Source organism: Gorilla gorilla, chromosome 8 (genome assembly GCF_029281585.2).
Source record: "Gorilla gorilla gorilla isolate KB3781 chromosome 8, NHGRI_mGorGor1-v2.1_pri, whole genome shotgun sequence".
Lineage (NCBI taxonomy): Eukaryota > Metazoa > Chordata > Mammalia > Primates > Hominidae > Gorilla > Gorilla gorilla.
Window position 1 is genome coordinate 47849139 of NC_073232.2, and position 24693 is coordinate 47873831.

Below are 24693 nucleotides of genomic sequence, written 5' to 3' on the forward strand. Positions count from 1 at the left end.
TGTGACTACCATCTATTTTCTTTTTACTGACGTTGATTTTTAATAAGCTTGTTCTAGAACTCAAATTTTTAACTATTAATACATAATCTGGTATGTTTGGATATTATCAATAAAATAATAATTTTTTGAATAAATGTAAAAATACATTCTTGGAATTAAGTTCGTAAAATTCAGTTCGTGTTTCTCCCTCTACCTTTTCTTGTATTTTAATCACTAGGGAAAGAACAGTGAATTCAGTATGGGACAGAAAATACACTCTTTGAACATAGTCCCTTTTCTTTTTTTTTTTTTTTTTTTTGAGACAGAGTCTCACTCTCTCGCCCAGGCTGGAGTGCAGTGGCGCCATCTCAGCTCACTGCAACCTCCGCCTCCTGGGTTCAAGTGATTCTCCTGCTTCAGCCTCCTGAGTAGCTGGGATTACAGCATGCGCCACCACATCCATCTAATTTTTGTATTTTTAGTAGAGACAGGGTTTCACCATGTTGGTCAGGCTGGTCTCAAACTTTTGACCGCCCTGTGGCCTCCCAAAGTGCTGGGATTACAGGCGTGAGCCACCATGCCCAGCCGAACAACAGTCCTACTTAAAAAAAAAAAAAGGTATTTTATACATCCTAATTCAGTTTCGCCTTGACTCTAAATACAACCACTCATTTTTATTAACATCAGTGAATTATTTTAGGTTTCTGAGAACCATGACCACAACTTATTATCAATTTAAGTCATTATGCAGGATAAGAACACAGTGCAGGCTGGGCGAAGTGGCTCACGCCTGTAATCCCAGAACTTTAGGAGGCCAAGGTGGGTGGATCACCTGAGGTCAGGAGTTTGAGACCAGCGTGGCCAACATGATGAAACCCCATCTCTACTAAAAATTCAAAAAATTGGCTAGGCACAGTGGCTCATGCCTGTAATACCAGCACTTTGGGAGGCAGAGGTGGGTCAATCACAAGGTCAAGAGTTCAAGACCAGCCTGGCCAACATGGTGAAACCCCGTCTCTACTAAAAATACAAAATTAGCCAAGCATGGTGGCGGGCACCTGTAATCCCAGCTACTCAGCAGGCTAAGGCAGAACTGTTTGAACCTGGGAAGCAGAGGTTGCAGTGAGCCAAAATCCCATAATCAAGTCTACTCAAGAGGCTAAGGCAGGAGATTGCTTGAACCTGGGAGGCGGAGGTTGCAAGTGAGCCGAGATCACACCATCGCACTCCAGCCTGAGCAACAAGAGTGAAACTTCATCTCCAAACAAAAAAAACAAAATACAGTTCAGAAATGGCCCCACAGCTTTAAAACTGGCCTTAACTGTTCTTGTGTGAAAGAATCCAAAGTGGTACCACAGCTAAGCACACTGTAACACACTGGTGCTCAGAGAGTAATTTTTTTTTTTTTTTTTTGAGATGGAGTCTCACTCTGTCAATCAGGCTGGAATAGAGTGGTGCGATCTCGGCTCACTGCAACCTCCGCCTCCCAGGTTCAAGTGATTCTCCTGCCTCAGCCTCCCGAGTAGCTGGAATTACGGGTGTGCACCACCACGTCTGGCTATTTTTTGTATTCTTAGTAGAGACAGGGTTTTGCCAAGTTGGCCAGGGCCAGTCACCTGGGCTTAAGTGATCTGCCAGCCTCGGCCTTCCAAAGGGCTGGGATTAAAGTCGTGAGCCACCTCAGTTAGCCTCAATGAGCAATTTTGCAAGGAACATTTTGAAGACATTTTTTATTGTCAGGACTTGGGGTGGGGATACAAATGGCATTTCGTAGGTGGAGACCAGCGAATTTTTTTTTTTTTTTTTGAGACAGATTCTTGCTTTGTCACCTAGGCTGGATGGAGTACAGCAGCGCGATCTCAGCTCACGGCAAACTCAGCCTCCTGAGTTCAAGTGATTCTCATGTGTGTCACCACACCCGGCTAATTTTTGTATTTTTAGTAGAGACAGGGTTTCACCATGTTGGCTGGTCTCTTCTGAACTCCCAGCCTCAAGTGATCCGCCCACCTCAGCCTCCCAAAGTGCTGGGATTACAGGTGTGAGCCGCTGCACCTGGCCGGCCAGGGACATTGCCAAACATCCTACAACGCACAGGAAAGTTCCCCATAGCAAATAAACATCAGCCCAAGGCCGGGTGCAGTGGCCTATGCCTACAATCCCGACACTCTGTAAGGCTAAGCAGGAGAATTGCTGGAACCCAGGATTTCAAGACCAGCCTGGACAACATAGTGAGAACTTGACTCTACAAAGAAAAAGAAAGTCAAAAACACATTTAGCTAGGTATGTGGTACGCGCCTATGGTCTCAGCTACTCAGGAGGCTCAGGCAGGAGCCCAGGAGTTCAAGGCTGCAACGAGCTGTGATGGCTTGACAGAGTGAAACTATCTCAGAAACAAAAAGAAAAATCCAGCCCAAAATGTCAATAGTGCCAAATTTAAGAAACTGCTCTAACAGAGCAATAACTTCCTTAACACACCTCTCCATTACTTGAAATTTCCAGTCTAAATGAAATTTAAGGGCTGGGCATGGGAGACTCACGCCTGTAATCCCAGCACTTTGGCCTAGGCAGGCGGATCACCAGAGGTCAGGAGTTCGAGACCAGCCTGACCAACATAGTGAAATCCCGTCTCTACTAAAATTACAAAAATTAGCTGGGCGTGCTGATGGGCACCTGTAATCCCAGCTACTCAGTAGGCTGAGGCAGCAGAATTACTTGAACTCGGGAGGTGAAGGTTGCAGTGAGCCGAGATCTCACCACGGCACTCCAGCCTGGGTGACAAGAGCAAAACTCTGTCTCAAAAAAAAACTTAAGTTAATTCTCAATAATCACATACAATCAATGATATAATAGATGGTATAGAAATTCTTTCCAAAAAAAAAAAAGAAAGTCTCTCTTTCCTTCTGAAGTATCTAAATTTCACCAATATTTCCTTTTCATGGCTTCATTTTTAATGTTTTCTCATAAGTAGCAAAAATCATAAACCACTTTAGTGAACTTTCTGCCTAGTACACTGACTCACAGAAAAGCTTAGGTTATCCTATGAATATTCTATTCTTGTAATATTTAGAAATTCAGTAAAATATCGACTATATTTACATACCCTCCCCATCCTCCGTGTCAGGATACTATCCTGCACTCTTTATCCTTACTTATTTCTCCTTAAGCGCTTTCGGCTCACTGCAACCTCCACCTCCTGGCTTCAAGCAATTCTCCCCATCTCAGCCTCCTGCATAGCTGGGACGACAGGCACCCGCCACCCAAGCCTGGCTGATTTTTGTATTTTTTATTAGAGACAGGGTATTGCTGTGTTGGCTGGTCTTGAACTCCTGACCTCAGGTGATCCACCCACCTCGGCCTCCCAAAGTGCTGGGATTACAGGTGTGAGCCACTGTGCCCAGACTGGAAGCTTTCTTTTTTTAGTCAGTTCCCAATGTGAGAATTAAAGGATGGACAAAGAATTATATGTGAGTAACAACTGTAAAGGCTAGCTGATTTAACCATTACCATAAATGAAAACTCGGAAAAGCAAAATTAAATTTATCAGCTGGACATTGTGGCTCACACCTGTAATCCCAACACTTTGGGAGGCTGAAACGGGCGGATCACGAGGTCACGACGAGACACGTCCTTGCCAACATGGTGAAACCCCGTCTCTACTAAAAGTGCTGATCGTGATGGCACGTGCCTATAGTCCCAGCTACTTGGGAGGCTGAGGCAAGAGAATTGCTTGAACCCGGGAGGTGGAGGATGCAGTGAGCCGAGATGGCGCCAATGCACTGCAGCCTGGCAACAGAGCAAGACTCCATCTCAAAAAATTATAATAATAAATAAATTTATATAAACAGGATTAGAAGAGGTTACACCTTATAAGTGACTGAATTTTTTTTCAGTTTAACAATAAAAAATGTATTCTCCATAACTAGTGAGTCAAGTTTTTGTAGTTGATTTAAGATCAAAGTAACTTCTAGTTACTTGCTGGTCTTCTGATAGTGTCAATGTCTGTGCTACGTGGAGATTTTATAAATGCCAGTGTCCTAGCTCCAATTCAAGAAACCTTTAAGTCATACTTCACTGGTCTTCAAAACCATGCGGTAGTGCCACTAGCAGGAGTAGGTTAAAACAGTAAATCTTCACTAATCCATAATTAACAAAAAATAACTTTACATTATTTATTTAATCCAGGTATGAACCAGTTGTCTGCTCTAAAAGCTAGATATAGATGACCATCATCATTACGGATATATGAAGTAAAAAGTTCAAATTATATAAGTTTTAAGTTAAAAATTCTCTTGATAGCCTGAAAACTTTTCAAATTCAGTTTAGTAATCATATTCAAGAATTAATATAATTTTCCCACTTTACACTAATGCCCATTTAATATACCACAACCTGGATAAAACAAAAATTACATGGGGTGGAGGGGTGTAGTGATAAGGATCTCACTGTGTTGCGCAGGCTGGTCTCAAACTCCTGAGTTCAAGAGATCTTCCTATCTCAGCTTCCCAAAGCACTGGGATTATAGGCACGAACTACTGCATCCAAAAAAATCACTTTTTTTTTTAAAGACAGTCGCCAATTTAAGTAACATAATTTATTCTGAATTAGCAAAGCTTCTCCTGTAGTCATGTAAATATACCACATGGTCTGAAAGTAGATAAGGCCACCGTTCAGTTAAAATTTAGGTTCATCGGCCAGGCGCGGGGCGCGGTGCCTCGCACCTGTAATCCCAGCACTTTGGGAGGCTGAGATGGGCGGATCACAAGGTCAGGAGTTCAAGACCAACCTGGCCAACATAGTGAATCCCCGTCTCTACCAAAAATACAAAAATTAGCCAGGCATGGCAGCACGTGCCTGTAGTCCCAACAACTCGGAAGGCTGAGGCAGGAGAATCTCTTGAACTCGGAAGGTGGAGGTTGTATGGTGAGCAGAGATCACACCACTACACTCCAGCCTGGGAAACAGAGCCAGACTCCGTCTCCAAAAAAAAAAAAAAAAAAAAAAAGCTAGGTTCATTAACTTCTGGATTCATTAAAGAAGTCCCTATTCACAACTTCTAACGATTAGGTGGGGAAAAAGCCACTAATACAAGACTCCTTCGCTGGAAGCCATCATCCTCAGCAAACTAACACAAGAACAGAAAACCAAACACCGCATGTCCTCACTCATAAGTGAGAGTTGAACAATAAGAACACATGGACACAGGGTGGGGAACACCACACACCGAGGCCTGTCAGGAGGTGGGGGGCAAGGGGTGGAAAAGCATTAGGACAAATACCTAATGAATGTGGGGCTTACAACCTAGATGACAGGTTGATAGATGCAGCAAACCACCATGGCACATGTATACCTATGTTAACAAACCTGCGCATTCTGCACATGTATCCCGGCACTTAAAGTAAAATAAAATAAAATAAAATGACTCTTTCAAATATATATACCTCCAAGTTTAACAATAACAAATTTTGTAATTTCTTTCCAAAAGACTGAAATACAGGAAAGAAAACAGTTTTCTAATGACTCAATCTCTTGAGAATGGTGTAATGCATTATTAAACTTTCTATGCTAAAGCAGAGCTGTACAATAGGCACATAATGTGAGACATACATATAACTTTAAATTGTTTAGTAACCACATTAAGGTAAAAACTGGCCAGGCGCGGTGGCTCACGCCTATAATCCCAGCGCCTTGGGAGGCCGAGGAGGGTGGATCACCTCAAGTCAGGAGTTCAACACCAGCCTGGCCAACCTGGTGAAACCCTGTCTCTACTAAAAATACAGAAATTAGCTGGGCATGGTAGCGGGCGCCTGTAATCCCAGCTACTCAGGAGGCTGAGGCAGGAGAATCACTTGAACCTGGGAGGCAGAGGTTGCTATGAGCCAAGATCATGCCATTGCACTCCAGCCTGGGGGACAAAGGAAGACTACTTCTCAAAAAAAGAAAAAAAAAAGTAAAAACTTCAAAAAACATACATATATTTTGGCAACACTCTTGCTCTGTTGCCCAGGGTGGAGTGCAATGGCAGATCATGGTTCACTCAGTCTTGAGCTCCTGAGCTCAAGGGATCTTCCCACCTCAGACTACTGAGTGGATGGGTCTACAGGTGCACACCACCATGCTCAGCAAATTTTATTATTTATTTTGTAGAGATGGGGTCTCATTATGTTGCTCAGGCTGGTCTCAAACTCCTGGGCTCAACTGATCCTCCCACCTTGGCCTCCCAAAGTGCTGAGATTACAGGCATGAGGCAACACGCACAGCCCAAAATACATTTTATTTAACCCAATATCAAAAGTATTTCAAAAGTAAGAATTCAAAATTAATTTTAGAAGGATTTTTTCCATATAAAAACCAATATTTGTTTAATATTTGATGAATAAAACTAATGAAATACTTCGTATTTTCCATACTGGATCTCTAAAATCCAATATGTCTTCTACACTTATTGCACATATCAATACATTTCAAGTACTCAACAGCCACATGTGGCTAGTGGCTTCTGAACTGGACGGTGCAACTCTAGAGCAGAATAAGGATCCTCTGCAATTTGCTGACAAAAATGCAACCCAAGAATCTTCCCATTCTCTAATTACAAATGATTTTTCAGGCACATCCTTATGTTAAAACTTGACTACGAAACACCAAAGTGATGTTATAACCTTTACAATCTCTAATAAAATATTAAAAATCACAAGTTATGTTACTTTTATATGGTGTACAAACCTCTTAAAAAAGCCCAGGCAGAATAACGACCATCGCTGAAGTGCAAATTTTAAAAATATGAACTATCTCTTTGAAAATAAGCTCACTCCTAAAATGAAGTAGATAATAGTCCTTCTCTAGGAATAAAGGAATTCTAGCCATAATGAGTGATCTTACTCCGCCACAGTAGCAGCATTCACTTTACTAAACAATGAATGATAACCTTAAGGTGGCTGTATGTGAACAAAATACTTTTTCATGAGAGAAGGCCAAAGAAACAACCAGAAGAGTTCATAGTACCTTTGCAAACTTGAAGAATGGTCTTGGATCTTTTCTGAAATATTCAATATCAAACATCGCTTGAGGATCTGGAAGATCTGGGAAGTCTACAGCAAGGCGAGCATAAATACCATCCCTTGACCTGAAGTCAGGTATTCCACATGAAACAGACACCTAAAATGTGCATGGCATAATTTGTAAAATTAAATCTTCTACCTTTATAGGAACTAGCTAGCTCTCTTACCATATAATTAGGTAAGAGTTGAGAAAGAAAATTTTAGTCTGAAACTTCTTTTAAGAAATAAAAATACAACCCTACCCTTATTTCAGAAATAAAACTCCCAAATAACTGAGTAAAATTAAATATACCTCATATTCCATCTTTAACACAGATAAGGAATTTTTAAGTCAGGCCAATTTTAAGCCTTTTAAGCGTTTAGCCAACAAATTAAAGCAAATGCAACTTGAGAAGAAAATAAACCATTTCAACAAATTGTTTTAAGTAGGGAAGAATTTTTTTTTGTTTGTTTGTTTGTTTTTTTTGAGACAGAGTCTCACACTGTCGCCCAGTCTGGAGTGCAGTGGTGCGATCTCGGCTCACTGTAAGCTCCGCCTCCTGGGTTCACACCATTCTCCTGCCTCAGCCTCCTGAGTAGCTGGGACTGCAGGTGCCTGCCACCGCGACCGGCTGATTTTTTGTATTTTTAGTAGAGACGGGGTGTCACCATGTTAGCCAAGATGGTCTCGATCTCCTAACCTCGTGATCCGCAGGCCTCGGCCTCCCAAAGTGCTGGATTACAGGCGTGAGCCACCGTGCCTGGCTTTTTGTTTTTTTTCTTTTTAGACAAGTTTCGCTCTGACGCCCAGGCTGGAGTGCAGTGATGCCATCATGGCTCATTGTGGCCTTAACCTTTCCGGCTCAAGCAATCCTCCCACCTCAACCTCCTTAGCAGCTGGGACTACAAGTACGCACCAGCACACCAGGCTAATTTTTTGTAGAGTCAGGGTCTATGTTGCTCAGGGTGATCTCAAACTCCAGGGCTCAAGTGATCCTCCCACTTTAGCCTCCCAAAGTGCTGGAATTACATGCATGAGCCACTCCACCAGCCAAGAATTTCTATTACAGAGAAGTAATTCCAAAGAAATTGCTCCTTTAGTTAGGATTCTACTACCTCAATACTACAACAATACTCTATTTTCATTAAAAAAAACAATGTACAGCCAGGCACGGTGGATCACGCCTGTAATCCTGGCACTTTGGGAGGCCAAGGCAGGCGGATCACAAGGTCAAGAGTTTCAGACCAGCCTGGCCAATATGGTGAAACCCCATCTCTACTAAAAATACAAAAATTAGCCAGGTGTGGTGGTGTGCGCCTGTAATCCCAGCTACTCAGGAGGCTGAGGCAAGAGAATTGCTTGAACCCAGGAGGCAGAGGTTGCAGTGAGCCAAGATCCTGACACTGCACTCCAGCCTGGGCAACAGAGCAAGACTCAGGCCAGGAGAGGCTGAGACTGCAGTGAGCCATGATGACACCACTGCACTCCAGCCAGGGCAACACAGCAAGACCCTGTATCCAAAAAAAAGAAAAAAAAAAGGTGTATAATATTTCAATTCTTCATTTCTTTGAGACGTGCCCACTAATCGTACAAAAAAATCCTGACATTTCAAATAGAGATTTCAGAAGTTATTGTTTCATCATCTTACCAGAGTTGACTCCAATTTGACCTGGAGTCAAGGTCAATTTAAGTTAAACAAACTTGTCTACATCGTTATCTGTGAGGAAAACATACTCCTGATGATCATCTAAGATTATGTAACACCCTTTCGCAACTCGAAATGGCAGAAAACAGGACAAAATTTTACTACAGCAGTTGCTCTGGTTGCTAACATGTAATATACTCTGTATAAAACACACACTATGCAAAAGCCTTAGGTAACTAGCTGCAACCCTAAGGTAGATCAAATAGAAAATGTCAAGTCGCCACAATCACATCATCTTAATTAAAATGGAGGGAAGGTAGGAGGAATCTGTTACTCTTCCCAACACTAAGCTTTTCACTTGTGAATACCAATTAGGTTTCCAGTTTCTCATAAAGATCTAACAAACACCCAATTTCTCCATCAGACTGACATCCCTTAACAAAAGCAGAGTTTCAATTCCCTGCATCTCCTTTAGGAGCTATGATATAATGTAGGTAAAAATCTTGCCTTAATTCCATTTATCCACTGTGCTATAAATAAGCAGAAGCAAATATTTTTTTAAGGCTGGAGAGGTTTTAAAAATCTGAACTAATTTAGCAACTGCTGCTGCACTCAGTTTTTGGCAGTTCCCAAACATCCATTATCATGTAAGGATAAATCCTTCTAAACCAGAAAAATGTTTCCTACTTGTAAAAAGCATAAGAAAATACATATACGACCTCCCCATGTACTAGTCTTACATACCCCAGCTCCAGTTAGAACTATAATTTTTTTGCACTCTTGCAGTAATTTCACAGCATCTTCAATTGTATTAATATCTTTTCTTTTTTTCCTTTTTGGTGGTTCTGAAAGGATATTAATAACAATCTGCCACAGTGTCATATCATCCAACTCAGGTGGAGGTATTGTTTCCGGCAATAAATCTTTAAGAATTGTTCGAGGATCTGTGCCAATCATAAGATGTTGCTGAACAAAAGTATATGGACCTACAATAAGGGGGAAAAGGCTTAAAGTCAACTTAACAAGTAATTCAAAATCTCATTTATTTTCTGAAGTAATGAGTTAGCATTCTGTGAGGGTTTTTTGCAAAGTAAGAAAATGCAATTTAATGGTATTTCATTCTCAGTACACTCACAATGAATGCTATATCCCAATGAGATTAGGAAGATCTAATGAAGAGTTGGGAAGACCCCCTTCAGCTATAAGTATATATTTTAAGAGTCTAATTAATTAACAATCAGAATTAAGTTCTTATGGTTAATATCTAGAAACACACACCATAATACCTAAAGTATTTACAAAAGGGTTCTACAAATCAACATAGAAAAATCGTACCAGTCCTAAAAGCCTGTACTACTTATCATTAAAACCACACAGGAAAAAGAAATGAAAATCTATACATAACTGCCATCTTAATTTTTTTCCGGTAATTTTTCAATTTGATCTTAACCCATCTTCCAAGATAATACATACAATGTTGATGTTCTGAGAACTAATCATTTTCTTTTACCCTGAGATGGCTCAAACCAGCTCCCTAGGCTTGAGAAAACAAAAATAAATAAATAAATAAATAAATAAATTACAGACACCAAAGAGAAACTGATCTTCACTATGTTTAAATAATCAAGCCATTTGTAAGAGTGAGAACATAAAAAGATCCACTTTCAAGATGGTTATGTTATACCTTTGGTATAAAAAACTGATAATGCTTTCTACATCGAAATACTTTCCCATTTCATTCACATATTTATTAAATATTTATTGAGCACAAACTATGTGCCACGCACTTTTTTAGGCACTGAAAAGACAGGAGTATACAAGTCAGTCAAAAATTCCTGCTCCCGTAGAACTTATATTCTAGACCAGGAAACAACACAATTTAAAAAGTAAGATACAGAGCTTTTCAAGAAGTGGTAAGTGTAAAATAAAGTGAAAAAACAAGGAATATGAAGTAAGGGAGGAAGATATTCTAACCGGATGAAGAACACTACACAAAAAGGGTACAAGTGAGGCGGGGCAAGGTGGCACATGCCTGTAATCCCAGCACTTTGGGAGGCCCAGGCGGACGGATCACCTGAGGTCGGGAGTTCAAGACCAGCCTGACCAACATGGAGAAACCCCGTCTCTACTAAAAATTCAAAATTAGCCGGGCGTAGTGGCATATGCATGTAATCCCAGCTGCTGGGGAGGCTGAGGCAGGAGAATCGCTTGAACCTGGAAGACGGAGGGTACGGTGAGCCGAGATCGCGCCGTTGCACTCCAGCCTCCGCAACAAGAGCGAAACTCTGTCTCAAAACAAACAAACCAAAAAACGTACATTTACTCTCTAAAATTAACAGCTCTGAGCCATACCTATCCGTGGCCTTGGAGTCCAGTCACTAGAGCTTGCATGTGAGGCTCTATCCTCCTCATCACTTTCACAGGAATGAAAACCATTAGTGATAATTTCATCACCGAACAGAAGGTTATCTGCAAAAGAAACCAAGTCAGTCAAGGCTATCAAAACAACATGCACCTAAAATGTATGAACGGTTATAGAGCAATCATTTTCATCGAGTACAGCATTTAACATTTACACGGCGTGTGTAAAGCATGCCTATGGGGTCAGCTTGCACTGTTCATTGGAACAGTTTCTTCATCTTTAGGAATTCTGCTCACTCAGTTTCAGCCAAAATCTAAAAATAAATTAAGTCTACTTAAAAAACAGAAAAGATAGCCGGGAGCGGTGGCTCACGCCTCTAATTCCAGAGCTTTGGGAGGCCGAGGCAGGCGGATCACCTGAGGTTGAGAGTTCGAGACCAGCCTGACCAACATGGAGAAACCTCATCTCTACTAATAATACAAAAATTAGCCGGGCATGGTGGCGCATGCCTGTAATCCCAACTACTCAGGAGGCTGAGGCCCGAGAATGGCTTGAACCCGGGAAGCGGAGGTTGCGGTGAGCCGAGATCACGCCATTGCACTCCAGCTTGGGTAACAAGAGCGAAACTCCACCTTTTAAAAAAAAAGAAAAGAAAAAAAAAAAAGAAAAGATAATAATCTAGCTAGAATGTATCGTACAATCACAAACAATAGCGTTCGTGAAACGTGTAATAAATGGACATTTACATAAAAACGTCATTCAAATATAACCTTGGCAATGCGCACGTTAAACTTACACAATACTACAAGTACCTCTGTATTGTTTCCTCTACTAAACAGTATTAATAACACAATTATTATTAGGTAAATAATAAATTAGTACTCAACTGTGTTGCTTGAAATCAGGGTCTCTTTACTAAATCAGTCCCTAAAAGCACATATTACTTTTTTTTTTTTTTGAGACGGGGTCTCACTCTGTTGCCCACCCTGGAGTGCAGTGGCACGATCACAGCTCACTGCAACCTCGAACTCTAGTAGCTGGGACTAAAGGTGTGCGACACCACGTCCCGCTTTTTTTACTTTTAGTAGAGAGGAGGTCTCGCTATGTTGCCCAGGCTGGCCTGAAACTCCTAGGCTCAAGAGATCCTCCCGCTTTGGCCTCCCAAAGTGCTAGGATTACACGAAAGAGCCACCGCGCCCGGCCTGACCCAAATATTGATAAAGATGAACACCTATCAAGGATAGAAACTCCTCAGATCAAAAATAAGAAACCTGACCGGGCGCGGTGGCTCACGCCTGTAATCCCAGCACTTTGGGCGGCCGAGGCGGACGGATCACGAAGTGAAGAAATCAAGACCATCCTGGCCAACATGGTGAAACCCCGTCTCTGCTAAAAACACAAAAATTAGCTGGGCGTGGTGGCGGGTGTCTGTAGTCCCAGCTACTCGGCAGGCTGAAGGAGAATCGGTTGAACCCGGGAGGCGGAGGTTGCAGTGAGTCGAGATCGCGCCACTGCACTCCAGCCTAGCGACAGAGCGAGACTCCGTCTCAAAAAAAAAAAAAAAAAAAAAGAAACCTTCAAGAACATGACAACTGCAACATATCTGTTCATTATGCTAGAAGTGTTAAATTTGTGTCTCAATACTACATACATACAAAAAAAGCATGCTTAGCCCAAACACCGTTACCGCACAAGAGCAAGATTAGAATAAAAGTAATATGAACAGCTCTAAAAGTACTCTCTCTCTCTCCCATGCCCACTCCTAACTGCATTACAGAATGGTAATGTCTTCAGGAACAGCCACGTTCTTTAAATTTTGCAAGCTGTGACTACAGAAACAGCTTTCCTCTTTCAAAAATTGTAATTTCAGGCATAAAAATATAGACCAAAAAAAGCAAACTGCACAGGTGTCAGTTTGCAAAAAGCAATTGAAAACGCAGACCAACGGGACAGCCAAAAAGTTGCAGACTTAAGTGTGCTGGGGGGTAGAGGAGAAAAGCAAAGAAAATAAAAAATAAAGAAAAAGAAAAAAAAATCTCTAACAAAAGCAATATGCTAAAAGAGTAAGAGGGGGAGAGAAACTTATTTTAAAGCGACTGCGAGAGTCTCCCGACCTGGCTCCTGCGGAAAGAACAAGGCCGCCCAGGCGGGCCACGGACGGAGGAAAAGAGCGAATCCACTGGCAGCTCGCGCAGTAGGAACCGCAGCCCCGGAGGAGCGCGGCTGAACGGAGGGCCGGGGTGGGGAGGGGAACGCCGCGGAGCCTGCCCCGAGACCCCAGCCGCCCTCAACCTCAGGCCAGTAGGAGCCCGGGGAGAGGGAGGAGGAGATGCGCAGTTCCGGCCGCCCGCACCCTGCGCACCTCGGTACCCAATCGCCGCCGCCGCCGCCTCTTCCTCCTCCTCGCCCTCGTCGTCGTCGTCTTCGTCGTAGAAGTTGTCGGCCAGCGGTGGCTCCCGAGATGGGCCCTGCAGGCCCGGCCCATTGTCTCCTTCCCCAGCCGCCGCAGTCGCCTGGGCCTCTTGCTCCCCGCCCGCCGCCGCCGCCTCTGCCTCTGCCTCCGCCTCCGCCTCCCGCCACACCGCCGCCGCCGCCGCACCCGGGCAGCCCCTGGCCGCCGCCGGCACCTCACGCTCTGGGGCCGCCCCACCGGGCTCGCCCGGGCTCCGCTCGAGGCCGGGACCATCTCTCCGCGGCCTCTTGCGGAGCGGCTCCCCGGCGGGGGACGACGCGGCCTCCCTGTCGGCCCCCGCCGCCGAGGGGGAGCCGCCGGGCTGAAGGGCGAGGGCCGCCTCGTCCGCCATCTTCCAACTGCCTCTCTGGCCCTCCTCCCTCGCCTCTTCTGCTCCCGCTCGTCGCGCGGCACTGGCGCCCCCGCGGCTCCGGCTGCGGGAGATTTAAACCCCGTCACGTGACGCGCCCCATCGCCGCCCCCGCCCTCTCGGCGCTCCCGCCACCCACGCGGGCCAGACCACAACACTACGGGTCACGTGGCGGGCGGAGGCTGTTGCGTCTACCGCTCCGCCTGGGCTGGAAGCGCACTCGGCCCCGGCGGCCGTGCCTCTTTGTGGCGAGCGTGTAGTGCAGCCAAATTCGCCCCTCGGCCGCTTTCTCAACTTCTCTTTCAAACCGACCTCAAATCAATACCGCCGGAACAGCTCAAGTTTTGGTCCGCCCTGGGAATTTCCACTTCTTCCTGAAGTGTACACCTGGCCTGCCTTAGCCTTGTCTATATTTACCTAAGGGTTAAAACACAGCTGAAGCTGGCTAAGACTTAGCTCCCTGAAATACGCTGGATAGTCGTTCTGTTTTGTTAATAAGTAGGAAGAGAGGCAAAAGGAGGCGGCTCCTTTCCCACTCTCCTCACACCGTTATGACAGCTCCTCTTTAGCTCCTTTTTCTGCTCCTTGCTTTTCTCCTTAGTCGGTTGCTTTTTTCCCCTCTCTCCCATCACTTGTAGGGTGGTATACATTGTAAAATCCTTGAAGGCATATGTCCTCCTGGGAAGACCTTTGACGTGGAGGTTTGGAGATCAGCCGATCTACTTTCTGGCCCCAGCTTGGCTTCAAACGTGTGTGAATTCCCTCCTCTGGGCCTCAGTTTTCTCACGTGCAGAATGGGTTTGTTGGGTCAGTATGAGAGCATGGGAAGGAAATGACTTGGCCTCCATGCACATCTGCCCTTGGTTAAAATTTGGAGTCCTTCCTTTCTAGCGTGAGCTATCTAGCCGTTTCTAAACTTAATTTTTCTCATGTCTTAAATGGTAATAAGTATTTTAAAACGTCATAGATTTAAATGAGATAACCAGATGTAAAACGAGGGATACCTAGTAGTTCAAAAGGCTTAGTGGAAAGCCCTTCCACTTTCCTCTCTCCCTGAAATTCTGGCACACTGTGACTCCATATCTAATCTTAACTAAGGACCCATATAACCCATGGTAGATCTAGAGCCAGTGTTTGTTATGGCATCTGCCTGGAGCACAGCGTTTCTATCTGTTTAAAGGACCTCTACGAGTTTATGGTACACTGTCCCTTAAGCCTAGTGTGGGTTCTGGCCATACTGCATCAATTACCTGCGTGACTTTAGGCAATCAACTTAAAGCTGTTTCTTCATCCTGAAAATAAAAAATAAAAAGCTGAAAATATATCGCTAAGGTCCTATCTACATCCAAAAGTCTTATTTCATCTGGTCACCACTATTCATTTCTGAAAGTAATCATCTCCAGTCCTAGAAGCCTTAAAACCATCTTTGGTTGCGTGGGGGGCAAGGGGAGGGAGAGCATTAGGACAAATAGCTAATGCATGCGGGACTTAAAACCTAGCTGGGCGCGGTGGCTGCTGCCTGTAATCCCAGCACTTTGGGAGGCCGAGGCGGACAGATCACCTGAAGTCGGAAGTTCGAGACCAGCCTGACCAACATGGAGAAACCCCGTCTCTACTAAAAATACAAAATTAGCCGGGCGTGGTGGCACATGCCTGTAATCCCAGCTACTCAGAAGGCTGAGGCAGGAGAATCGCTTGAACCCAGCAGGCAGAGGTTGCGGTGAGCCGAGATCGCACCATTGCACGCCAGCCTGGGCAGCAAGAGCGAAACTCCGTCTCAAAAAAATATATAAATAAAACCTAGATGAGGGGTTGATTGGTGCAGCAAACCACCATGGCTCACCTATAAGTATGTAACAAACCTACACATTCTGCACCTGTATCCTGGAACTTAAATTAAAAAAAAAAAAATCTTTGAAACGTTCCTTCATATCAATCCCTCTGAAATCCATCTGACCAATCAATGACCAAATCCTGTTGTCCTTCCTTTCTTCCTACACTCCTCCCAATTCCTGACTAGGCACCACACTCCTAGTGGTTGACATACTTGGTCCTCCCCACTTTCTGTCTTACACTACAAAATATTTCATAAATTGACTCTCAGCTACGTTGGTGGAATGCAATATATGAAATGTTGAGAGTCAGTATCCCAATAAAACAGAAACAAAATTCCCAGCTTTTTTGAGAAAAAGATGTCTGTAAGCTTATGACCATCCTGTTGTTCATTAATTCATTTATATTTATAGTATATTATTGACACGTGAAGTTTATGAACTACAAGAAATGCTATGTGATCAGTATTATTGTTAGTATGCTGAGAGGTCAGAGATGCAGTATGCTTTTCAGGTAGGATAAATGACAGACAGAAATTGTATTAAAACAAACACAAAAACAAAAAATCCCAATTAGACTTCTGATCTACCACTGGTTAAGAACTAACATTAAGGCTAGGCGCTGTGGCTCACGCGTATAAATCCCAGCACTTTGGGAGGCCAAGGCGGGCGGATCACCTGATATCAGGAGTTCGAGACCAGCCTGACCATTATGATGTAACCCCGTCTCCACTAAAAATACAAAAATTAGCCCAGAGTGGTGGCATGCGCCTGTAATCCCAGCTACTCGGGAGGCTGAGACGGGAGAATCGCTTGAACTCAGGAGGTGGAGGTTGCAGTGACCTGAGACAGCGCCATTGCACTCCAGCCTGGGCAACAAGAGTGAAACTCTGTCTCAAAAAAAAAAAAAAAAAAAAAGAACGTTAATATTCTGGCTGACTTAGTAGTTCTATTCTCCTAAGTTAATAAATTGGCCTGCCAAGCACGGTGGCTGACGCCTGTAATCCCAGCACTTTGGGAGGTCGAGGCGGGCGGATCACGAGGTCAGGAGATCAAGACCATCCTGGCTAACACGGTGAAACCCCGTGTCTACTAAAAATACAAAAAATTAGCCGGGTGTGGTGGCGGGCGCCTGTAGTCCCAGCTACTTGAGAGGCTGAGGCAGGAGAATGGCGTGAACTCAGGAGGTGGAGCTTGCAGTGAGCCGGGATCGCGCCACTGCACTCTGGCCTGGGCGACAGAGTGAGACTCTGTCTCAAAAAAAATAAAAATAAGAATAAATAAAAAATGAATAAATAAAAAAATAAATTGGCCTAATAGCTCTGATATCAGTCTCATGTGACTACAATTAGTAAGGGAGTTAGTATCAACTCTTTTGTACTAATAAAATGTTATTGTCAAAACTGAAAAATACAAATGGAAATCCCTACCTCACACAATATACGAAAATAAATTCCAGCCAGGCGCGGTGGCTCACTCCTGTAATCCCAGCACTTTGGGAGGCTGAGTGGGGGCAGATCACCTGAAGTCGGGAGTTCAAGACCAGCCTGGCCAACATGGACAAACTACTACTGACTCTACTAAAAAATAAATTAGCCAGGTATGGTGGCACATTCCTGTAATCCCAACTACTTGGGAGGCTGAGGGAGGAGAATTGCTTGAACCTGGGAGGCGGAGATTGCAGTGAGCCAAGATTGCACCATTGCACTCCAGCCAGGGCAACAAGAGCAAAACTTCATCTCAAAAATATAAAAAATTAAAAATTCCAGATGGATTGAAGATCTAAATGAAAAAATACAAAAATAAAAATATGACATTTTAGAATATAACTTTGGATCAAGAAAGAACTTTTTAGCAAGGCAGGAGCCATTTTTTAAATGATAAAAATATTTGACAATATAAAAATTTAAAATATGCTCAAACCTATTAGTAGTCAGGGATATGTAGTGAAAAAATGTCCTAGCCAAGTACAATGGCTCATAGCTATAATCCCAGCACTTTAGGAAGCTGAGGTGGAAGGATGGCTTGAGCCCAAGAATTTGAGATCAGCCTGGGCCACACAGTGAGACCTCATCTCTCCAAAACCTTTAAAAATTAGTCCAGCATCCTGCTTTGCGCCTGTAGTCCGAGCTACTTGGGAGGCTGAGGCAGGAGGACTATTTGAGCCTGAAGGTCGAGGCTGCAGTGAGCCACGGTCGAGCCACTGAACTCCAACCTGGGCAACACAGCAAGACCCTAACTCAAAAAAATAAAATATGGCTGGGCGCAGTGGCTCACGCCTGTAATCCCAGCACTTTGGGAGGCCGAGGCGGGCAGATCATGAGGTCAGGAGATTGAGACCATCCTGGCTAACATGGTGAAACCCCGTCTCTACTAAAAATACAAAAAAATTAGCTGGGCGTGGTGGTGGGCGCCTGTAGTCCCAGTTACTCGGGAGGCTGAGGCAGAAGAATGGCGGAAACCCAGGAGGCAGAGCTTGCAGTGAGCCAAGATCACGCCACTGCACTCCAGCCTGGGCGACAGAGTGAGACTCCATCTCAAAAAAAATAAATAAAGTAACATCTGGGTGCGGTCAGTCATGCCTGTAATGCTAGTACTTTGGGAGGCCAATGTGGGCAGATCACTTGAGGTCAGGAGTTCGAAACCAGCCTGGCCAAAATGGTGAAACCCCATCTCTACTAAAAATATACGATAATTAGCCAGGCATGGTGGTGCACGTCTGTAATCTCAGCTACTCGGGAGGCTGAGGCACGAGAATCACTTGGACCTGGGAGGTGGAGGTTGCAGTGAGCCGAGATTGCGCCACTGCACTCCAGCCTAGGTGACAGAGTGAGACTCCATCTCAAAAATAAAATAAAATAACATTAAAACATGACCGGGAGTGGGGCTCACACCTGTAATCCCAGCACTTTGGGAGGCTGAGGCAGGAGGTCAGCAGTTTGAGACCAGCCTGGCCAATATTGTGAAACCCTGTCTCTACTAAAAATTAGCCAGGTGTGGTGGCACAGGTCTGTGATCCCAGCTACTCAGGAGGCTGAGGCAAGGCAATCACTGAACACAGGAGGCAGAGGCTGCAGTGAGCCAAGATCGCAAGATCATGAGACAGAGTGAGATTCCATCTCACCAAAAAAAAAAAAAAAACAAACAACCACAACAAAAAACCAAGGTATTACTTTTCACCCCTCAAATAGGCAAAAGGAAAAAAAAAGTTTTTATTGTCACTGTCTGTTGCTAAGCAGAATATGGAGAAACTGATACATTGTTGTCATAATGTTGGAAAGTAATCTGGAAACATTTATTTAAATTATACGTATATAATCCGAGCATTTTGGGAGGCAGAAGCAGGTGGATCACTTGAGGTCAGAGTTTGAGACCAGCCTGCCCAACATGGCGAAACCCTGTCTCTACTAAAAATACAAAAATTAGGCCGGGGGCAGTGGCTCACATCTGTAATCCCAGCACTTCGGGAGGCTGAGGCGGGTGGATCACGAGGTCTGGAGATCGAGACCATCCTGACTAACACAGTGAAACCCCGTCTCTATTAAAAATACAAAAAAATTAGCCAGGCGTGGTGGTAGGAGCCTGTAGTCCCAGCTACTCGGGAGGCTGAGGCAGGAGAATGGCGTGAACCCAGGAGACAGAGCTTGCAGTGAGCCAAGACCGCGCCACTGCACTCCAGCGTGGGTGACACAGCCAGACTCCATCTCAAAAAAAAAAAAAAACAAAAATTAGCCAGGCACGGTGGCATGCACCTGTAGTCCCAGCTATTGGGGAGGCTGAGGTGGGAGAATCACTTGAACCCAGGAGGTGGAGTTTGCAGTGAGCCAACATCATGCTACTGCACTCCTGCCTGAGTGACAGAGTGAGACTCTGTCTTAAAAAAACAAACAAACAAACAAAAGTCTTTATTGTGGCATTGATATTGCTGGGGAAAAGTCAAGAAAACAATCTGTATGTCTTCAATAAAAAACCTGTTGATCAAATTATGGTGCACACATACTATGGCATATTATGCCACCATTAAAAGGTTTTGTGGGCCGGGCGCGGTGGCTCACGCCTATAATCCCAGTACTTTGGGAGGCTGAGGTGGGTAGATCACGAGGTCAGGAGATCGAGACCATCCTGGCTAACACGGTGAAACCCCGTCTCTACTAAAAATACAAAAAAATTAGCCGGGCATGCTGGCGGGCGCTTGTAGTCCCAGCTACTCGGGAGGCTGAGGCAGGAGAATGGCCTGAACCCAGGAGGCGGAGGTTGCAGTGACCCGAGATCGCGCCACTGCACTCCAGCCTGGGCAACAGAGCGAGACTCTGTCTCAAAAAAAATAAAAAAATAAAAAATGAAAAAATAAAAGGGCCTCTCCCTCTCCCTCCCCCTCCCCCTCTCCCTCCCCCTCTCCCTCTCCCTCCCCCTCTCCCTCTCCCCTGTCTCCCTCTGATGCCAAGCCGAAGCTGGACGGTACTGCTGCCATCTCAGCTCACTGCAACCTCCCTGCCTGATTCTCCTGCTTCAGCCTGCCGAGTGCCTGCGATTGCAGGCGCGCGCCGCCACGCCTGACTGGTTTTCGTGTTTTTTTGGTGGAGACAGGGTTTCGCTGTGTTGGCCGGGCTGGTCTCCAGCTCCTAACCGCGAGTGATCTGCCAGCCTCGGCCTCCCGAGGTGCCGGGATTGCAGACGGAGTCTCGTTAACTCAGTGCTCAATGGCGCCCAGGCTGGAGTGCAGTGGCGTGATCTCGGCCCGCTACAACCACCTCCCAGCCGCCTGCCTTGGCCTCCCAAAGTGCCGAGATTGCAGCCTCTGCCCGGCCGCGACCCCGTCTGGGAAGTGAGGAGCGTCTCTGCCCGGCCGCCCATCGTCTGGGATGTGAGGAGCCCCTCTGCCTGGCTGCCCAGTCTGGAAAGTGAGGAGCGTCTCTGCCCGGCCGCCATCCCATCTAGGAAGTGAGGAGCGCCTCTTCCCGGCCGCCATCACATCATGGAAGTGAGGAGCGTCTCTGCCCGGCCGCCCATCGTCTGAGATGTGGGGAGCACCTCTGCCCTGCCGCCCCGTCCGGGATGTGAGGAGCGTCTCTGCCCGGCCGCCCCGTCTGAGAAGTGAGGAGACCCTCTGCCTGGCAACCGCCCCGTCTGAGAAGTGAGGAGCCCCTCCGCCCGGCAGCCATCCCGTCTGGGAAGTGAGGAGCGTCTCCGCCCGGCAGCCACCTCGTCCGGGAGGGAGGTGGGGGGGCCAGCCCCCTGCCCGGCCAGCCGCCCCGTCCGGAAGGGAGGTGGGGGGTTAGCCCCCCGCCTGGCCAGCCGCCCCGTCCGGGAGGTGAGGGGCGCCTCTGCCCGGCCGCCCCCCGCCCGGTCAGCCGCCCCATCCAGGAGGGAGGTGGGGGGGTCAGCCCCCCGCCCGGCCAGCCGCCCGGTCCGGGAGGTGAGGGGCGCCTCTGCCCGGCCGCCCCTCCTGGGAAGTGAGGAGCCCCTCTGCCCGGCCAGCCGCCCCGTCCAGGAGGGAGGTGGGGTGGGTCAGCCCCCCACCCGGCCAGCCGCCCCGTCCGGGAGGGAGGTGGGGGGGTCAGCCCGCCGCCTGGCCAGCCGCCCGGTCCGGGAGGTGAGGGGCACCTCTGCCTGGCTGCCCCTCCTGGGAAGTGAGGAGCCCCTCTGCCCGGCCAGCCGCCCCGTCCAGGAGGGAGGTGGGGTGGGTCAGCCCCCCGCCCGGCCAGCCGCCTCGTCCGGGAGGGAGGTGGGGGGGTCAGCCCGCCGCCTGGCCAGCTGCCCCGTCTGGGAGGTGAGGGGCGCCTCTGCCCGGCCGCCCCTACTGGGAAGTGAGGAGCCCCTCTGCCCGGCCAGCCGCCCCGTCCGGGAGGGAGGTGGGGGGGTCAGCCCCCCGCCCGGCCAGCCGCCCCGTCCGGGAGGGAGGTGGGGGGGTCAGCGCCCCGCCCGGCCAGCCGCCCCGTCCGGGAGGTGAGGGGCGCCTCTGCCCGGCCGCCCCTACTGGGAAGTGAGGAGCCCCTCTGCCCGGCCAGCCGCCCTGTCCGGGAGGGAGGTGGGGGGGTCAGCCCCCCGCCCGGCCGGCCGCCCCGTCTGGGAGGGAGGTGGGGGGGTCAGCCCCCCGCCCGACCAGCCGACCCATCGGGGAAGTGAGGGGCGCCTCTGCCTGGCCGCCCCTACTGGGAAGTGAGGAGCCCCTCTGCCCAGCCACCACCCCGTCTGGGAGGTGTACCCAACAGCTCATTGAGAACGGGCCATGATGACAATGGCGGTTTTGTGGAGTGGAAAGGGGGGAAAGGTGAGAAAAAGATTGAGAAATCGGATGGTTGCCGTGTCTGTGTAGAAAGAGGTAGACATGGGAGACTTTTCATTTTGTTCTGTACTAAGAAAAATTCTTCTGCCTTGGGATCCTGTTGATCTGTGACCTTACCCCCAACCCTGTAATCTCTGAAACATGTGCTGTATCCACTCAGGGTTGAATGGATTAAGGGCGGTGCAAGATGTGCTTTGTTAAACAGATGCTTGAAGGCAGCATGCTCGTTAAGAGTCATCACCACTCCCTAATCTCAAGTACCCAGGGACACAAACACTGCGGAAGGCCGCAGGGTCCTCTGCCTAGGAAAACCAGAGAACTTTGTTGACTTGTTTATCTGCTGACCTTCCCTCCACTATTGTCCTGTGACCCTGCCAAATCCCCCTCTGCGAGAAACACCCAAGAATGATCAATAAAAAAAAATAAATAAATAAAAATAAAAGGGTTTGTAACTGTCGTTGTTGAGGAGTGTGTGTGAAACACTGTGAGTGAAAAAAGCAAGTTGCACAGTAATGTGTGCATTATTGTCCTTTCTTATTTAATAAATATCCCTTTATTATTATTTTATTTTATTAATTAAATTTTTTTTGAGATGGAGTCTCTCTCTGTTGCCCAGGCTGGAGTGCAGAGGCACAATCTTGGCTCACTGCAACCTCCACCTCCTGGGTTCAAGCGATTCTCCCACCTCAGCCTCCCCAATAGCTGGGACTACAGGTGCGTGCCACCATGCCCGGCTAATTTTCATATTTTTAGTAGAGACAGGGTTTCGCCGTGTTGGCCAGGCTGGTCTCAAACTCCTGACCTCGTGATCCACCCGCCTTGGCCTCCCAAAGTGCTGGCATTATAGGTGTGAGTCACTGTGCCCGGCCAATTATTATTATTTTTTAAACCTCTATATGCCTATGAGAAAAGTATTTTTATCTGATGAATGTGAGTCATTTTAAATTATTAGGCCCAAAGAGACATAAAAACGAGACAGCAGACCGGGCACGGTGGCTCACAGCTGTAATCCCAACACTTTGGGAGGCTGAAGTGGGAGATTGCTCGAGGTCAAAAGTTCAAGACCATCCTGGCCAACATGGCAAAACCCCGTCTCTACAAAAAATACAAAAATTAGCCAGGTGTTATGGCCCATGCCTGTAGTCCCAGCTACTTGGAAGTCTGCGGTGGGAGGATCACCTGACCCTGGGGAGATCCAGGATGCAGTGAGCCGAGATTGCGCCACTGTACTCCAGCCTGGGTGACAGAACTTGCTCCCCACTTTGTGTATTCGTCTCTTGAAACTGCTTGCCACAGGTAGCTATAAATTCACCCAATGCTTCAGCATATCATAAGAGTGAAAAGAAAAAAAATTCATCCAATAATGCCACACCAGACACTATAAACTGCACCTTATAACTTAACAATGTATAGCCAATCACTAATCATTGTTTTTTCTGTAAACCAATGAGAATTTCTGACAGATACCTTTGTTATTGGCTCACTCCCCGCCCACTTTTTCACTTAAAAAACCTTCCTGTAATGGATAAGGAGCTGAGTGAAGCTCATATCCAAGATTACTTGGGTCTGAATCTTCCAGGAAGCTATCTTCACTTTGGCTCAGTTAAACTCTTTAAATTATATTTTGTGCCTCAGCCTCTTCCTTTTAGGTCAATGTCTTTTTTTTTTTTTTCTTTTTTCTTGTTTTTGAGACCAAGTCTCCTGCTGTCACCCAGGCTGGAGTGCAGTGGCGCGATCTCGGCTCACTGCAACCTCTGCCTCTCAAGTTCAAGCGATTCTCCCACCTCAGCCTCCTGGGTAGTAGCTGGGATTACCGGCATGCATTACCATGCCCGGCTACTTTTTGTATTTTTAGTAGAGACAGAGTTTCACCATATTGGCCAGGCTGGTCTTGAACTCCCGACCTCAGATGATTCACCCGCATTGGCCTCCAAAAGTGCTGGGATTAAAGGCGTGAGACATGGCGCCAGGCCTAGGTCAAAATCTATATACAAATCTACATACAAGGGCAGGTGCAGTGTCTCACACCTGTGATCCTAGCACTTTGGGAGGCCGAGGCAGGGAGACTACTTGAGCCCAGGAGTTTGAGACCAGCCTGGGCAACATGAGGAAACCCCATCTCCATAAAAAGTACAAAAATTAGCCAGGTGTGGGCTGGGCATGGTGGCTCACGCCTTTAATCCCACAACTTTGGGAGGCAGAGGCAGGCGGATCGCAAGGTCGAGAGTTCAAGACCAGCCTGACCAACACGGTGAAACCCCATCTCTACTAAAAATACAAAAATTAGCTGGGCATGGTGGTGCATGCCTGTAATCCCAGCTACTCAGGAAGCTGAGGCAGGAGAATCGCTTGAACCCGGGTGGTGGAGGTTGCAGTGAGCCAAGATCATGCCATTGCAGTCTAGCCTGGGCGACAGAGGGAGACTCCATCTCAAAAAAAAAAAATTAGCCAGGCGTGGTGGTGCGCACTGGTAGTCCCAGCTACTTGAGAATCTAAGGGAAGAGAACTGCCTGAGCCCAGAAGGCAGAGGTTGCAGTGAGCTGAGGTCGCACCATTGCACTCCAGCCTTGGCGACAGGAGTGAAACCCTGTCTTGAAAAAAAAAAAAGAAAGAAAGAAAAAGAAAAAATATCTACATGTAAATACGGCTATAAGGCTGGGCGCGGTGGCTCATGCCTGTAATCCCAGCACTTTGGGAGCCTGAGGTGGGTGGATCATGAGGTCAGGAGTCTG

The 24693-nt window shown here is 46.8% G+C and overlaps 1 protein-coding gene across 4 annotated transcripts in view; it reads right to left on the bottom strand.

Annotated features, from left to right (window-relative positions):
- The window catches only part of SIRT1 (sirtuin 1), a 34941-nt gene extending 19829 nt beyond the window's left edge, over window positions 1–15112 (bottom strand). Inside the window, exons 1-4 of one of the 4 annotated variants that reach the window (XM_055353682.2) lie at window positions 15094–15112; window positions 11012–11128; window positions 9404–9645; window positions 6979–7131 (exon numbers count right to left, since the gene is read on the bottom strand). In XM_055353682.2, coding sequence (XP_055209657.1) covers window positions 6979–7131; window positions 9404–9616 — 366 coding nt within the window. In that variant the 5' untranslated portion in view covers window positions 9617–9645; window positions 11012–11128; window positions 15094–15112. Of the gene's footprint in view, window positions 1–6978; window positions 7132–9403; window positions 9646–11011; window positions 11129–13135; window positions 13901–15093 lie in introns of those variants that run through there. The other 3 variants (XM_055353680.2, XM_055353681.2, XM_019035045.4) reach the window with 3 other exon arrangements.
- Between the last annotated feature and the right edge of the window lie 9581 nt (window positions 15113–24693).